This window comes from Acinonyx jubatus, chromosome X (genome assembly GCF_027475565.1).
Source record: "Acinonyx jubatus isolate Ajub_Pintada_27869175 chromosome X, VMU_Ajub_asm_v1.0, whole genome shotgun sequence".
NCBI lineage: Eukaryota > Metazoa > Chordata > Mammalia > Carnivora > Felidae > Acinonyx > Acinonyx jubatus.
Window position 1 is genome coordinate 121948798 of NC_069389.1, and position 17073 is coordinate 121965870.

Here is a 17073-nt window from a genome sequence, read left to right on the forward strand (position 1 = left end):
TGAATTCAATCTAAGCTTTACTTAAAAATCCTGGCCCATAGGTAAAACTCCTCACCTTCCCTCTCGACTTTAAGGCTACCTGCCCATAGCTGCAAACCAAAAAAGCCCCTCTGCCGCAGTCTGACGTTGGTAGATTGGAGACACTAGGTGGGCAGGCAGGGAGAGCCACTAGCTTCCTAAAATACTGGTCCCAGGCTGAGCCAGCAGCGTGTGGCTGAGCTCCCAAGTTCCAAGTGTGGTCTTCTCACCTCTGCAGCTGGGGAGCATTTTCTAACTTCTTGTTCTCTCTCCAGGCATTTCACATCACCAATGACGAGCCCATCCCTTTCTGGACATTCCTGTCTCGTATCCTGACAGGCCTCAACTATGAGGCCCCCAAGTATCACATCCCGTACTGGGTGGCCTACTACCTGGCTCTTCTGCTGTCCCTCCTGGTGATGGTGATCAGTCCTATCATCTGTGTCCAGCCCACTTTCACACCAATGCGGGTTGCACTGGCTGGCACATTCCACTATTACAGCTGTGAGAGAGCCAAACAGGTCATGGGCTACCGGCCCCTGGTCACCATGGATGATGCCATAGAAAGGACTATACAGGGCTTTCACCACCTGCGGAAGGTCAAGTGAGGCACCCTGGATACTGGGCCCTCTCAGTGCATTCCCCAGCCACTAACTGTCCCCTGTGGATCAATAAACTAACCTCCTTCAAGTGAGTTTCCTCTGAGCTTAGGTCTCCTCCTGCCAGTTAGATGAGACCACACCCAGCTCTTCTGCGACCACAAGGGTGGAGAAAGCAGCAGACATTTCTCCCTTTGTAGGATTGGATTTGAATTTCTTAAAGCAGGCAGCTTCACATTCTGCTGTGTGGTGTTCTCGTTCTTTCCCTCTTCCTCTCTGCCACCCCTCCTGAGTCCTGGGTTACTTATCATTCCAGTGTGCTTGTGCATAATCAAGGAAGCTATAGGGAAGAAACAACCCATTTGCTAATTGATGATGAGAAAGTACATTTTCTTCCATGTGAACTGATACTAGAGGAGAAGCCACAAACTGTTCGGGGAGCCACATAATACAGATATACTAGAAGAAGAGCAGAAGTTATAAACACATGGTGAAACTTCAAATGTACATTTCAAATACACACAGAAGTTAGAGCAAAAACTTTTAAAAATTTTAAATAATTGTCACCCCACCACCAGCAATCTCCAGAGGGAAGAGACCGCTTGTTGGTCACCTCCATATATGCGTCCAGGTTCTCTCTCAGGTGTAGCTGGTGTGCCTGCCTGCATTGTTTTTTCATAAAATGTTCTTTCATGGACACATGTCTCTTTAGCAGCAGAGCGCCATTGTCCATTTTAGTTGCAAGGTGGTAGTGTGCCCCAGCAGCCTGCCATTTCAGCTGTGTAGTTCCTGTTCTAACATGGGACGTGGGGCCACTTGACAGTCTGCCACTGAAGAGGTCAGAGAGAAGTACCTCCTGGATCTGCTTGGAGTTTGGGCAGAAACTCCACGAGATGATGCAGAAAGGGCTGTTTCTCTGCAGCTCACGTTCATAGAACCCTTCAGCCAGTTTCCAAAAGGCAAAACACATATGTTTCAGTGCTCTCTATTTTCTGGTGATATTCTGCTTACAGAACCTGCTTTCTTCCCAGACTCATTGAAATGTAATGTTAAAGATTTCTGCTTTCTTCTCTGCCTTTGTCCAGGGGTGGAGAGGCAGCAGGAGAGACTGGAGTAAAGTGAAGGTCTTGTACATGCCATGAGGTATGTGTGATAGGAACGTCACCCCCGCCTGGGGGTAGACTGTACAAAGCTGATGGGGCAGGGGAGCACAAGCAGAAATAAGACTGGGTCTTTGCCCCGGAGGCACTTAGAATAGAGGAGCTTGATATATGTTCACAAGCCGGGGTGCCTGGGAGACAAGGTGGTGTAATTTCAGGGGAAGGAGACATGGCTTCCAGGCAAGACCATCAAAAAGGCTTCCAACGAGGAGGCGACAGCATTGAGTTGGACCTCAAAGGATGGATAAAGGGTCCATAGGTGTAGACCCCTAGGTGGCATTTCAGGCTGAAAGGCCAGGTTCATAAGCAATGACTTGTCATAAGTTCATTAGTAGTGTGTTGTCTTTCTCAGATTCAGTGAAGTACAGAAGTGACCAGACTGGCTTGGGGGCGGGGGGGGGGGGGGCGGCGTGGAGCAGTGGGAGGTTGGTTTGGTTGAAGAGATAAGTAGGGCTGAGGATGCCAAGCCAAGAGGCCTTAAACTTTGTCCTGTATGCATGGGAAACTGTTCAGGGTTTACACAGTGGAGGGCAAAAATCAAGAAGCTTATATCACCACCCTGTGTGGGGCCTGGGAGATCAAATAGGAAGTAACAAAAGTCTGAGCAATGCTGTAGCCATGGAAATAGAAATGGAGCCTTAGTGGGAGCACCTGGAAAGGACTCAGTTTGCTGCCTGATTTCTTAGGCGGAGTGGGAGGGAGGAGGAGGCCACGGCATAGAACTGATGGACTCTGCTTTCAGAGCTGTGAGGAGGAGACTCTCAGGCCTAGAAGAGGGAGACTGGCAGACCAAAGTGCCCACAGCTTTGTCCTCCCAGCTTTCTTGGGAAAATGCTACCAGCTGCCCCTACAAAAGGTGTCCCTCACCGAACTGTCCAGAGTTCGTACGTCCTGTCCGTCTGTATCTACTGCCTCAGGGAACCTCTGGTCTGCTCACTTGTTTTGTTCACCCATTCATTGTACACGTTTTTTGGGCACTGCCTGGGCTTCAGTGGTGAATGAAACAGGTACAACCTGGAGCTGACATTGCAGTGGAGCTACCCTCCCTGCCGCAGAGGGCTTTTATGACTCCTTGCTCTGCCCTGTATTCCTGACTCAGACCTACATCACTCCCCACCCCCACCCCCATCCGTTTGGAGAAAGTCCAACTGCCCGGGAAGGCTAGCCTTGGCACCCCCATGGGGAGCTTGTTAGAAATGATGGGGCCCCACCTCAGACTTACTGAGCAGAGACTCCGTGAGCCTGCCACTCTGCTTACGGGCTCCACGCATGGCTCCCCACCACTGAAGGAGACTCCCACCAGGTCACCAAGTCCAGCTAGAACCTTGCTTCAGTTATTGCAAGACTGAACTTGTCTTCCTAACCAGCCCGAGTCCCTGGGCCACCCCAATCTGTCCCTTTCCTGATGGCTGATAGCCTTGCAGTACACCTCCCTAAAATAACATCCTAGAGAACCAACCTAGGCCTGCGCCTCTCCCCCATGGCATATCCATCTGTAAAATCACGCTGGAGGGAAGGCAGTTCTCTCCCAGCTTGAGGACAGCTGAAAGTCCATGCCCAGTTCTGCATGTTCATTGGGGAGGTCTCTCATTTCAGTCCCTCCTCCCTCCCTGTTGATACTGACCTAGTTCAGCACCTGGCCCTCTCTGCACCTGGATCGGGTGTACTGGGACAGCCAAGATGATCTGTCTGCCTCCCCTGATCCAGACTTTATGTATCTCCAGATCATCCTTCCTAAAAGAGACCTAGATTTGTCCCTCCTCTGTCAAAAACACTTCAGTGGGTCCCAACTTTCTCTGGAACACATTCTGCAGCCAGTTTTTCACAACCTGTGCTCAGCCTGCTTTTCCAGCCTTTTCCACTGGGCTTCACACCTACTGCACTCCAGCCAAACTCCTCATGCCTTGTCAGACGTCCCCTTGCTCACATTGCCCTGGCTGCCTGTCCTGTCCTCTCCCTGTTATGTCCCCAAATCCAAAAGAGCCAGATCCCTTCCCTGCAAAAAGCCTACCCTCTTTCTCCCAATTGGAAATCATCCACTTGCTCGGGGCTCCCAGCCTGTAGCTCTCAATCTTCGCTTTATTTAATGTATTCCCTCGGTGTACTTCCTCCCACCCCTACCAGGCTAGGAGCTCCTTGAGGGCAGAGCCAACCAACATCCCCACAGCACCAAGTGGGTGCTCAAGAAATGGGGGTTATTACCTGCCTGGTTGAAATCCTAGAGTAACTGCAGCAACAGAAGGAAACAGCCAGTGGGACTGGTTGGAGCAGGGGTTCCAGGCCTGGCATTCATGCATGGAATTGGGAGGTCTGTGAATTCTATGAATTGGCTACAACCTTTGGGACATCTGTGAGTATGTGTCTTTTGTCAGCAGAGGGCACGGAGCTGTCAGCTTTTCAAAGATGACTATGGCCCAATATAAAATCCAAGCTGGTGGGATGGGTGCCAGCAGCTGTAGGGAAACCTGCTTTTGAGGAAGGGTCCAAGAGAGACAAGTTGACAGGGAAGAGGCCAGAGTGGAGCTCCCAGGCCTCATTAGCATCTCCATCTGGCAGTGTCCATGGACCGAGAGGTGGCTGTGGCCAGCTGCTCTGCCTGTAGGGCCATGACTTCAAGATAGAGAAGGACTGGAAGCAAGGTAGAAGTGGACTTGTCAGATGGGACAGAAATGCGTTAGGCCTCTGGCCACAGCCCTTCAAGTGCTGGTGTGCATTTGTATCCACTGACTAGGATATCCTTGCCTTGCTGTGTGATAACAGCCCTTGCTGGTAGAAAGTTCTCCCTTCTGCTGAACTGAAATACCTCTCTGCAACTCCCCTTGCCTTCCCTCTCTCCACCCAGCACCAGCAAGCTAGCCTATAAGCTCCTCATGGCTCCTCAGCTCCATTCTGCTCTGCATAGCTCACCTCAGGGTATCTGGTCCTGCTGGGCAAGCAGCCTGTTCTTTCAAACTTTCTTTCCAACATCATTCACTCCTCACAGCTTTTGCCCTACAGTCTCTCTCTCCTGGCTTCCTACAAAGGCCAGCCTGCACTGCCATCAGTCACTGGCTCAGCTGCCTGGGTCTCCTACAAGCCGCTACACTCCTCAAGGTCCAGGGACTTTGGATTTGTTTCTCTGCCTCTGAAGTCCTGTGCAGTGGCTGCTCCTGGGACCAGACTGAAAGGGAATTTAGAGGACAAAGCTACTAACACCCACTTTGACCAGCTGGGGGAGCCCCAGAGAGAAGAAGCCATGGCGTAGGGCACTCAGGCAATTAGCAGAGCCAGGGCTAAACCACAAGCTCGGAATCCCCTAGGTTAGTGCACCCCACATTATCCACCAAGATTCAGGCAGTTTACACAGCAAAGGTGCCCATCTGGGGAGGAAGGGGCACAGGCTCTAATCTGAGGCTTTGCAACATGAAGGGCTCAAAAGGCACAAATAAGAGGAATGGAGACCAAAAAGAGGCATGTGGAGAAACACTAGAACCTTCCATCAGCAGCATGCACCTCTTTACCCCAGCACTGCCTAGTTGTCAATTGTGGAAGACTTCAAATGATAATGGACCCAAATTAGAGCCTACGCTTTGCCAGCTCTTTCACCCACTCAGCCCCAGGTTTGTTCACATTAGATCCTTCAGCCCAGAAAACTTTCTAGCATGAACTGGGTAGGGGAGAAAGAGAGGGAAGAGGGTGAAAGCCTCTCAGCCCTTGCCCTGTACTGCAACTCTTGGGAGACACCTTCTCTAGTAGGTACTGGTAGACATACACACCACTGGCTTTGTTCTCTGTGGGGAGGGGTGGGGACCATCAATTCAGAAAATATTAACTGAGCACCTGCTAAGTCCAAAGGGATGCAGAAGTGACCAAGATAGAGCACTTACCCTCAGAGACTCCCACAGAAAGTAATATCCCAAGTGCTCTTTCCCTTAAGAGCAAAGGTCCACAAACTGAACTTGGGGTTGAATCCTGTTTGTGTTTAGTCAGTAAAATTTTATTGGCATACAGCCACATCCATTTGCTGACATGTCTGTGGGTGCATCCATGCTACAACGGCAGACCAGTTATGACAGAGATCTGTAACCCACAAAGCCTAAAATATTTACTGTCTTCCCCCTTACAGAAAGTTTGCCAACCTCCACTTAAGAGTGACTAATAGGCCAACAGGTATTTGAAAAGATGCTCTCAACATCTCTAATGGTTAGAGAAATGCACATATCAAAACCATAATGAGATACTACCTCACACCAATTAGAATGGCTACTTTTAAGCCAGGCAGAGAAAGACATACCATATGTTTTCACTCATATGTGGATCTTGAGGAACTTAACAGAAAACCATGGGGGAGGGGAAGGGGGGAAAAAGTTACAGAGAGGGAGGGAGGCAAATCATAAGAGACTCTTAAGGATTGAGAACAAACTAAGGGTAGATGGGGGGTGGGGAAGAGGGGAAAGTGGGTGATGGGCAGGGAGGAGGGCACTTGTTGGGATGAACACTGGGGGTTGTATGGAAACCAATTTGACAAATTATATTTAAAAAAATACATAAATTAAAAAAATAAAATACAAAGCACTGTAAATCTGAAAGATATAGAATATATTTTAACCTGTTTTATAAACATACTCCATTTAGGAATATTAAAAATTATTGACCTCTTATTCATCAAATATTTTTACACTAAATAAATACATACATACATACATACATACATACATATAGGGCAAGCCCACTTTGGCCAGCTAGAAAAGAGAAGGAATGGCCTAGCTTCCAGGCCAAGGGAAACACTGTGGTCTGTGCCTGGAAATGGTAGGACGTGAGGTTGCAAGGGTCAAGGAACTTGGACTTGATTGCCCACTGAAGAGTGACATGGTGGCCTTTGTGTTTATATGATGAAAAGAGTGCAAGGGGGACCAGAGGCACACACCACTGTAAGCGGTGGCTTGTGGCCCCTTCATCCATCTTCAGAGTGCATCGCTCCCATCTCCACTTCCATCAATACATCTCAAGGGGTGGACATTTTGGGGGGGCAATTACTCAATCTACCACAGTGGCCAGTAAGGTACAGCCTCCAGCTGGAAGGGAGCCAAAGGACAGACAAGTCCCAACAGGCTCAGCAGCCATGAATCTAGGGAAAGTCGTCCCCTCACCAAGGTGACAGAGGTAGGTCCCTGGGTAAAGGGCCAATGCTCCAACCTCCTGACAGGCCATGGGCTTCAAACAAACTGCTGGATCCCTGCAGCCCTGTCTGCCAAATACTATTCAAATAACTCACTGGGCTAGTTTGGCACTGACTGATGATTGCAAATCCTGTACAGAGGTCACTAATATGATGGTGCAGGTTTAGAAGGTGCTGAGAAATGTGGGTGGATCTGCAGGGCGGGTTTGGAAAGGCCTAAGAATCCAGTGGCCCAGGTGAGCAAGTGTTAGGTCTCAGCACTGCCTCAAGGCCTGGGACTGGTTCTCATGTCCTGGCAGGAGAGGAACTAGGATTTGGACATGCCTCTTTGTGCTATATTTGGGGCTGGGATTAGTGTTTAGGGAAGTGAAGCACAGGCTAAGCTAAGGCCACCTGAAGACCATCTAGCCATAGCCAGCCAAAAGGGCTCTAATACGGGCCCAGGTGGTGCTGAGAGCAAGCCTGCAGAGACTGGGCCTAGATGCGAGGCCCCAAAGCACTGTAGGCTGTACAGGACAGGCTGCATCGAGGTACCGCAGAACCAAGGGTCCTGACGTCCTTGTCCTATTCACAGTCAATTGTCTGATTGCTCCCTTCATCAAAGTCAGTTCTGGCCAGGCCACTGAATGCTAAAAAGCTGCCTTCAGTGTTGAGCCCAAGATAACCTTTGACATCTATGGCCACTCTAAACCAGGGACTCTGCAGGCAGTCTGATCTGGATCTTTAAAGGGACTCCCACTGGACTAGGAAGGCCATTGCTAATGGCAGCACATGGGGGCCTCTCCCCAGAATGCCTTCTGCTGTCCTTGCCTGGCTGACTCCTACAAGTCTCTACTGGACTGGCAGCCAGGCCAGGTGAAGCTCCTGCTGTACTCTCTCCCAGGCTCCCACTGTGCCTGCCTGGGGCTTCTTCCACCCATGACTCTAGCCCAAGACTCCTGGCTTATGTACCTGCCTCCCTCCGCACTAAGTACTTCAAGGCAGGGCCTACCTGTGATCCCTGTGATCCCTGCAAGGCCAGCACAGGCATTGGCACTCTGGGGCCTACCTCTCTCCACCCCAGCAGGAGTGCTCCACAGAGCCAGAGAGAACCCTGCAACAATGAGAAAACAGTAATGACCCATTTTCAAATCCAGTCACATTTTACAGGCACTGGGAATTAGGACATCAACATATCTTTTGGGGGGGCATAATGCAACCCATAACAGGACCCATCTGATCTCCAGTGCCCAATGAGTGCTTCATTCCTAAGAGTTTCCCTCCCTCACTCTTTCCTCAGCACTGGAACGTAGGGGTGACTGAGAGAGCCAAAGCTTCTAGAAAAAGTGGGACTGAAGACTAGGTGTGCCACTGTTCTCAAAATGAATTTTGTCATTTACATTAATATGGGGTCATTCAGGTGGGCCCTAATGCAATATGATGGCCTTTATGAGAAGAGGAAATAGAGACACGGACACAGGGAAGACAGCTATGTGGAGGACAGAGGCAGAGATTGGAGTGATGTGGCCCTGAGCCAAGGAATGAATGCCTGGGGTAATGCCAGAAGCTGGAGGCTGGAGGAGGTAGGAAGGATCTTCCCCCCTGGAGGGAGCATGGCCCTGCCCACAGCTTGATTTCAAACTTCTGGCCTCCAGAACTGTGAAAGGATAAATGTCTGTTGTCTTAGTTTCCCCACCCCCACCCCCCGCCACCACCGATGTGTGGCACTTGATTGCAGCAGCCCCAGGACACTCCTACAGACACTTGCACAAATGTCCCCTGGCTCCTCACAGCAAGACAGAAGCAGAATCCTTGCCCATCTTCCCATTCTAATGCCAGCACCCCTTGTGCAGCCTCTCTGAGCTTACCACTTCCACCTTAATTGTGAATAAACAGTGCTCCTCAGCTTCAAAGCACTTTGGACATAGTAATTAAATCTCAGTTAATTGGATGAAATAACGTGAAGCTCTAGTGACATCATTTCCATTCTGTGCCCAGATCTAGCCACAGGCAGTCTGGTGACTGCTGGGCTGTGAGCCTGTCTTGTGGTAACATGTTGTGCATTTTGCAACCGTCCCACAGAACACTGATCTGGGAGGGCCCTCTACCCTCCTCCACTCCACAGGCTTTAGAAAATGACCAGCTATGGGCACTCTTGGCCAATAAAATACACATGACACAAATGGTTCTGTGACTATGTGTGTCTGTGTCTGATCTACACACCCCTGCCCTGTTCCACATCACTGAGATGCTCTTACTGGAATTTTTAAACAAAAGACTACAAAAACTCAGATGTATCTTCAGATATCCCAGAAATAGCCCTGTGGGGCTCTTTCTTTCACCCTCAAAGCCTGTGTACCCCCCTTGTGGAACAAAGGAGAAGAATCCCTTTACTCTTTCTATTCAGGACCCCAGCAGATGAATACTTGAGCTGGGCAAATAGCTGTTTGCAATGCCTGGAGGCAGGAGCCTATTCCAAGTTAGAGTGGGGAGACATTTAGACCACAAGGATCATGAGGCATGGTGGGGAGGGGCAGGGCTGCAGCTGTCCTTACCACACCAGGGTCCCCCGTGGGTAGATAGTAGATGTGCTATGGTGCACAGAGTCAGGGGACTGGTTTGGCGTCCTGTCTTCAACTATGCCACTGATAACATGGATGATGTCAACAGCCTCGTCCCAGGTCTCCTGACTCTATTTGCGCCTGCCTTTGTCTTCCCCCCAGCAGCCAGGGGTCTCCATGAGCCAGGCAGTCTGCTCTTGCCAGTCCCCACTAAACGCCAGGCAAAAGCAGCTCATTTCCCTCACCCCGTGTGTCCCAGCACATAGGCTGGAACATTGTCAATGGTACTTGTAACAAATAAAGAAAGGCCATTCCTGTTCAATTCTCTTCCAATCCTGCAGACTACTGGGGGCAGGGGGAACCCTCCAAATTTGGTGCTCTTGTGTTTTTAAACTGTATTGAAACAAAATAGACACAAAAGAATATGCATATCATGCATATCATATATAAGTGTACAGCTTGAAGACAGCTCACAAAGACAGCATGTCTGTATAAAAGCACTCAGATCAAGAAACATAATATGACCAAGCACACCAGAAGCCCCTTCTCTTGGTCCCCCCCTACTCACTATGTGTCTGTGGCTAACCGCTATCCTAGACATCTAGCAGCAGAGATTGGGTTTGCCCATTTTTATATTTTACATAAATGGAACCACACTGTATGTGCTCCTACACATCTGGCTTCTGCCCCTCCACGTTATGTATGAGAGCCTCATCCATATGTTTGCAGTTGGAGTTCATGCTCCACTGTTGTGGACATGGCATGACTGACTTGTTCTTTCTACTTTGATGGGCATTGGGGTTGCTCTTGGTTATTATAAATAATGCTGCTATGGATATTCCTTTTGTATGCCTTTTGTCGAACATGTATATGCAATTGTGTTGACTATATACCTGTTTTAGTTTGCTCAGACTACCATGAAAAAGTACCACAGATGGGGTAGCTTAACCGAAATTTTAGTTTCTTACAGTTCTGGAGACTAGAAGTCCAAGATCAAGATGTCAGCAGCTTCACTTTCTTCTGCAGCCTCTGTCCTTGGCTTGCAGACTTCTCTTCTCCCTGTGTCTTCACATGCTCCCTCCGTGCATGTCTGTGTTCTAATCTCCTCTCATTATAAGAAGTCATATTGGCCTAAGGCCCACTCTGTTCCAAGTGGGACTCTAATGACTTCATTTTTACTGAATGACTCCTGAAATACCCTAGTTCTAAACACAGTTACATTCTGAGGTACAGGGCAGGGTAGAAGAATTCAATATATGAATTTTGGAAGGACACAATTCACTTATAACAATAACGGGGTTGTTGGGTCAGAGAACTTATATATTTAGCTTTAATAGATAAAGACAAAGAATTTTCCAAAGTGGTTGTACCAAATTACCCTCCCATCTGCAATCTGCGAGTGTTCTAGTTGCCCCCATATCCTTGCCAACACTTGGTGTTCTTTCTTTTAAATGTGACATCTTATGGCCTTAATGTGCATTTTCCTGAGAACTACTGAGACGGAGTACCTGTTCTGATCTTTACCTGCTTTCCTATTAGCTCACCTACCCATAGTGTTGATTTATAGTTGTTTATTTGTTTGTTTCTTTGATATATTGTGGATGAGTATTCTGTTAGATTTCTGTATTGTGTATTCTCCTCTCATGTTTGGGGTGGATTTTCATTTCAACAGTATGTTTTCATGAACAGAAGTTCTTCATTTTCATTTATTCCACTTATCAAATGTTTATTTGATATTTAGTACTTTTTGTGTCATGGTTGAGAAATTTTTCACCACTCAAAGTTCACGAAGATATTCTCTTGTTTTTCTTTTAGAAGCTTTGTTGTTTTACCTTTCATATTTAGACCTGCAGTCTGTCTGAAACTAATTTTTTGTATCATATACAGTAGGATCCAAGGACATTTTTTTCCCACATGAGTACCCAATGAAATGATGTTGTGTCCTTGTAAGGGTATCATCTAGATGATATTAATTTTTTTTAATTTTTTTTAATTTACATCCAAGTTAGTTAGCATATAGTGCAACAATGATTTCAGGGGTAGATTCCTTAATGCCCCTTACCCATTTAGCCCATCCCCCCTACCACAACCCTTCCAGCAACTCTATGTTCTCCATATTTAAGAGTCTCTTATGTTTTGTCCCCCTCCCTGTTTTTATATTATTTTTGTTTCCCTTCCCTTGTGTTCATCTGTTCTGTGTCTTAAAGTCTTCATATGAGTGAAGTCATACGATATTTGTCTTTCTCTGACTGACTAACTTCGCTTAGCATAATGCCCTCTAGTTCCATCCACGTAGTTGCAAATGGCAAGATTTCATTCTTTTTGACTGCGGAGTAATACACCATTGTATGTATATACCACACTTTCTTTATCCATTCATCCATCGATGAACATTTGGGCTCTTCCCATACTTTGGCTATTGTTGATAGTGCTGCTATAAACATTGGGGTGCATGTGCCCCTTTGAAACAGCATACCTGTATCCTTTGGATAAATACCTAGCAGTGTAATTGCTGGGTTGTAGGGTAGTTCTGTTTTTTCAATTTTTTCAGGAACCTCCATACTGTTTTCCAGAGTGGCTGCACCAGCTTGCTTTCCCACCAGCAGTGCAAAAGAGATCCTCTTTCTCCACATCCTCACCAACATCTGTTGTTGCCCGAGTTGTTAATGTTAACCATTCTGACAGGTGTCAGGTGGTATCTCATTGTGGTTTTGGTTTGTATTTCCCTGATGATGAATGATGTGGAGCATTTTTTCATGTGTTGGTTGGCCATCTGGATGTCTTCTTTGGAGAAGTGTCTATTCATGTCCTTGCCCATTTCTTCACTGGATTATTTGTTTTTTGGGTGTTGAGTTTGATAAGTTCTTTATAGATTTTGGATACTAACCCTTTACCTGATATGTCGTTTGCAAATATCTTCTCCCATTCCATAGGTTGCCTTTTAGTTTTTCTGATTGTTTCCTTCACTGTGCAGAAGCTTTGTATTTTGATGAGGTCCCAATAGTTCATTTTTGCTTTTGTTTCCCTTGCCTCCAGAGACGTGTTGAGTAACAAGTTGCTGTGGCCAATATCAAAGAGGTTTTTGCCTGCTTTCTCCTTGAGGATTTTGATGGCTTCCTGTCTTACATTTAGGTCTTTCATCCATTTTGAATTTATTTTTGTATATGGTGTAAGAATGTGGTCTAGGTTCATTTTTCTCCATGTCCAGTTTTCCCAGCAACACTTGCTGAAGAGACTGTCTTTATTCCACTGGATATTCTTTCCTGCTTTGTCAAAGATGAGTTGGCCATATGTTTGTGGTTCCATTTCTGGGTTCTTTATTCTGTTCCATTGATCTGAGTGTCTGTTTTTGTGGCAGTACCATACTGTCTTGATGATTATACCTTTGTAATACAGCTTGAAGTCCATAGATGATGTTAATTATTTTTTTAATTTTTTTAAATATGAAATTTATTGTCAAATTGGTTTCCATACAACACCCAGTGCTCATCCCAAAAAGTGCCCTTCTCAATACCCATCACCCACCCTCCCCCTCCCTCCCACCCCCCCCCATCAACCCTCAGTTTGTTCTCAGTTTTTAAGAGTCTCTTATGCTTCGGCTCTCTCCCTCTCTAACCTCTTTTTTTCTTCTTCTTCCCCTCCCCCATGGACTTCTGTTAAGTTTCTCAGTAGATGATGTTAATTTTGATTACCCAAAGTGATAGCCAAGTTCTCCCCTGTATAGTTACATTACCCCCATGCAAATAATTTTCATGTAACTTGCCCCCTCCCATAGACTTAGCATCCATTGATGATTTTTTTGCAATGGTGATTGCAAAATGTTGAGAAAAGTGTTTTTTTAATGTTATGTTACAGATAATGTGTATTGGAAAGTCCATCCGTTGCCTACTGCCCTGCACTATACTGCTAGCATTTCATTAGATCCTCAAACACTTGGTAAATTTTCTACTTTAACAATAAGAGAACAGGCCTCAGTCTTAAACCATTCATAAAACCACAATATTTTAGTTAATATGTCATATTATTCCCTTTTTATTGTAATGTTTCTTTTTATGGCTCCCCTCTATTTATGGCAAATGACTAGTTTTCCATTTGGAATAGTAATATAAAATTTACCTTTAATGTAAATATGTATGACTTTGGAAGAATGAGTCAATTTGAAGAACACATTTTAAGTAAATAATTGTATATGTGGTACTTAGATATGGCAAAAATTGGTGAAGATAGCATGCAAGTAACTAAAGTGTGGACAATACTGACTCCCAGTAACATGTCCTAGATCCACAGGGAGACACTAGCTCCATAGTTCAACTCTCAGTCACTTTCCTGAGCTCACCTGTGGCAACCGTCCTTATCAGACACATACTATAAATGAACTACGTTTACTATGTTTAAGGAAATGAATTAAAAACTCAAAAGATATCTACAGGGAACAGGATTGAAATCATATAGAGTGTACTCTCTGATAATAATGCAATTAAGCTACAAATTGATAATAAAAGCAGCTGGAAATTTTAGCATGTTTGGAAATTAGGCAACATACTTCTAAATAACTATAGGTCAAAAAATCATACTGGAAAGTTGAAAATATTTTCAATATTAAAAAAATTAATGTTTATTTTTGAGACAGAGAGAGACAGAGCACGAGCAAAAGAGGGGCAGTGAGAGAGGGAGACACAGAATCCAAAACAGGCTCCAGGCTCTGAGCTGTCAGCACAGAACATGATGCGGGGCTTGAACCCACAAACCACGAGATCATGACCTGAGCTGAAGTCGAACGCTTAACTGACTGAAGTACCCAGGTGCCCCTATTTTCAATATTTTAATAAGGAAAATAATACACATAAAAATTTTGTTTGAGGGGAGGTGTATCAATCAGGGTCAACCAAAGAAATCAATAATAGTTATATAAACAAGTTTATTACCAGGAAGTGGCTTACATTATGCTGGGGGCTGACCAGGAAGCCATAGGACAGACTAGGAAGAAGGGCAGGCCTCCTGGGAATGGCAACTTTAGCTCCTGTGAGAGAGTTCCAGCTCTGTTCTTAAGGCCTTTCAATGGATTGAATCACACCCACCCAGATTATCCAAGGTAATTTCCCTTAAAGTCAATTGATCACAAGGGCACCTGGGTGGCTTAGTTGGTTAAGCATCCAACTCTTCATTTTGGTTCAGGTCATGATCTCATGGTTTGTGAGATGGAACCCCATGTTGCAAGCCCTGCGCTTTCTTGGGATTCTCTCTCTTCTCTTTCTCTGCCCCTCCCCTGCTCGTGTGCTCACTCTCTATCTCAAAATAAATAGTTGGTTTCTAAATGGAAAAAAAATATAAGCAGCAATGAATAATAAATGGAAATTTGATGGAGGCTTTCAAAATGCCTTATATTTGATATCTGTAATCTATTATTTTAAAATGTATCTTCAAAAAAAAATAAATGTTAAGTCCCTTACCAAAAAAAAAAAAAAAAAAGCCAATTGATTATAAGGGTTTAATCACATCAATGAAATGCCTTCACAGCAACACCTAGAAAAGTGTCTGATTGAGTAAATGGGGAGGGTAGCTTAGTCAAGTTGACATATAAAATCGACTATTATGGGACAGGAGACTTTTAATTGCTGATTCAATTTTTAAAGGGTTATAAAACTATTTGGACTTTTCTAAGTTGCATTTTTTTCTATGAATTTGTATTTTATTTCAAACTTCTAGATTATCCTTCAATTGCAAACCAAATCTTGCAGCATCAATTCATATTAATGTAAATGATAAAATTCAGTTTGAGAACAATAATACACCAATAGTCAAACTTTCTAATGAAATGCATTTTTTTAAGGAGGCTTCATGCCCAGCATGGAGCCCAACATGAGGCTTGAACTCATGACCCTGAGATCAAGACCTGAGCTGACATCAAAATCTGCCACTTAACCGACTGAGCCACCCAGGTGCCCCAAAAATGTATTTTAATTTTTTTTTAGTTTTTTAAATGTTTTATTTATTCTTGAGAGAGAGAAAGAGACAGAGTGCAAGCTGAGGAGGGGCAGAGAGAGAGGGAGACACAGAATCTGAAGCAGGCTTGAGGCTCTGAGCTGTCAGCACAGAGTCCCATGTGGGGCTCTAAATCACTAACTGTGAGATCATCACCTGAGCTGAAGCCAGAAGCTTAACCAACTGAGCCACCCAGGCGCCCCCCAAAATGCATTTTAAATAAATGTGAACATCCTTCAGTTACCTTCATATCTTTGGTATCCTTAATACCTTCATGCCCTTGGACCCAAGGCTGACAAACCAGGTTGAGGAAGTTTCCTGGTCACACAATTTTTCCAGCTCCACCCCTGCTTTACTCTCCTGAAACTTCCCACCCCACCCTGCATGCCTTACTCAGGAGCCACAGTCCTTAATCTTTGGAATACATCTGAATCTCCAGGGACATTTGTTAAAAATGTGAATTGTCAGACCTTATCTCAAAGAATTAGGAGCTCTAGGGGTAAAGCCTGGACATGTGTATGTTTCAAAGGTTGTCCCTTCCCCTCCTGACCTGCACCTTCAGGAAGGTTCCTCTCAAGGTGAGCTTTGACCTCCAGCCTGGCAGAGGAAGTAGAATCTGTCAAATATAAAGTCCCTCAGCACCCCATCCACACTGGAGGTATGCATCCACATGTGTGTACTATCCCTTCTAGGGCTTTCAGAACCAGCAAACTGAGTCTCCTGGGGGAATTTAGTGGTACCCAGCAGAGAGATTTTTCTGAAGGTCTCTGGCTGCCTCAGATTGCTCTCCAGACTCAGCCACTCCTGAGTGGAGTGGCCTTGGGCAAATGACCTCATTGCTCTGAGTTTCAGTGTCCTAATCTGGACCATGTGTAGTTCTCTCTCTCTCCTTTCAAGCAGTCAGATAGTTAAGGTTAGGCTGCCCAAATACAAGTCATTCTCTGATCTTTCTAGAAATATCTTGCTAAAAGCCAATTACATGCTTTCTTTCAAATGTGACATTCTGTACAGGTGTTTAAACTCTGGCATAAGCAGCAAGTTGCATCAGCCTCTCTTCTATTTAAGGCCTGCACAATTCTAGTAATTTAATTTTGACCAAAAAAAGAAAGTCTCCTTAGGAAGTGTTAGTGTAGTGCAAGTCCCTCAAGAGAATTTTCCCAAGACATCTACTAACAGAGGCTGTTAACAATATGTCTGGCATATAGTAACCTTTTAATAAGTATTAGCTTTGCCATTGGTGAGACTAGTGTAGCTGCCACAAATGCCCCCAACCCGGTTCCACATGTACTGAATAATTGAGCTAATAACAGTGGAGGTTAGGAGTCCAGCTTCCACTTGTTAGCTGTGTGACCTTGGGCCTTTGTCTCCTCATATGTAAAATGGGGGTAGTCCTAGTGTTTCCCTCAGAGGGCTGCTGTAGGGGTGGACTGAGATGATTTCTATAAAGCTCTGGGCACAGGGTCCAACATAGAAGGCATTAAAACCCGTCAGCTATTTAGGTATCTCTAATCACTCTCTTCAGTTGAGCCATGTCAAGCAAGACATGCCCATTCATTAATAGCATCTTGGGCAGGTTTTAGAAGCTTGGTTATTGAAATAGAGAGCAGATTAAAATG

At 45.5% G+C, this 17073-nt stretch overlaps 2 protein-coding genes across 7 annotated transcripts in view; both read left to right on the forward strand.

Annotated features, from left to right (window-relative positions):
* Positions 1 to 852, forward strand: part of NSDHL (NAD(P) dependent steroid dehydrogenase-like) — a 29750-nt gene extending 28898 nt beyond the window's left edge. For all 6 annotated transcript variants that reach the window (XM_015068027.3, XM_027053457.2, XM_015068030.3 and 3 more), the window contains one exon: positions 294 to 852. In XM_015068027.3, the coding sequence (XP_014923513.2) occupies positions 294 to 626 (333 nt within the window). In that variant the 3' untranslated portion in view covers positions 627 to 852. The remainder of the gene's footprint in view (positions 1 to 293) is intronic.
* A 152-nt stretch (positions 853 to 1004) lies between these two features.
* ZNF185 (zinc finger protein 185 with LIM domain) overlaps positions 1005 to 17073 on the forward strand; it is a 94857-nt gene continuing 78788 nt past the window's right edge. The window contains exon 1 of the mRNA XM_027053433.2: positions 1005 to 1760. The gene's annotated coding sequence lies outside the window, so the exon portion shown is untranslated. The remainder of the gene's footprint in view (positions 1761 to 17073) is intronic.